Source organism: Fulmarus glacialis, unplaced genomic scaffold, assembly GCF_000690835.1.
Source record: "Fulmarus glacialis isolate BGI_N327 unplaced genomic scaffold, ASM69083v1 scaffold22382, whole genome shotgun sequence".
Classification (NCBI taxonomy): domain Eukaryota; kingdom Metazoa; phylum Chordata; class Aves; order Procellariiformes; family Procellariidae; genus Fulmarus; species Fulmarus glacialis.
This window is the reverse complement of record NW_009197476.1, coordinates 482-912: the sequence shown is the minus strand read 5'-3', so window position 1 is coordinate 912 and position 431 is coordinate 482. Positions and strand designations below refer to the sequence as shown.

Sequence of the window (431 nt, the reverse complement as noted above, 5' to 3'; positions counted from 1 at the left end):
GAGGGGGACACGGGGCTGTGCCGGGAGCATGGGGCGACACGGAGCTGTGCCAGGCCAAGGTTACCAGGATGGCTGACCTTCCCCACCAGGAAATACTGGACCCGCTCGTCCTTCTGGAAGTCGGGCATCCAGGGTGCCTTCTTCATCACAGACACTTGGCCTGGCCTCCCGGCTATCATCGATGCTGCTTTCCAGGATGTGCTCACCAAGAGGGTCTTCTTCTTCGCCGGTGAGCTCTGCACCTGCTGCCTTTGGCCCCGGTGCCGCCGGCGTCATGAGGACGCCATTCCTGCCCTGGCGCCCTCGGGGCCGGCTGACACTCGTGCTCTTTCCCGGCTGCAGGTCGGCAGTTCTGGGTGTTTTCTGGCAAGAACGTGCTGGGCCCCCGGGGGATCGAGCAGCTGGGGATCGGGAAGGCAACCCGCCCGATG

The 431-nt window shown here is 65.0% G+C and overlaps 1 protein-coding gene across 1 annotated transcript in view; it reads left to right on the top strand.

Annotated features, from left to right (window-relative positions):
* The window catches only part of LOC104072945 (matrix metalloproteinase-9-like), a gene marked incomplete at both ends in the record, with an annotated part of 1242 nt that extends 826 nt beyond the window's left edge, over positions 1-416 (top strand). Inside the window, 2 exons of the mRNA XM_009572560.1 lie at positions 90-229; positions 343-416. Coding sequence (XP_009570855.1) covers positions 90-229; positions 343-416 — 214 coding nt within the window. The remainder of the gene's footprint in view (positions 1-89; positions 230-342) is intronic.
* Positions 417-431: the final 15 nt, after the last annotated feature.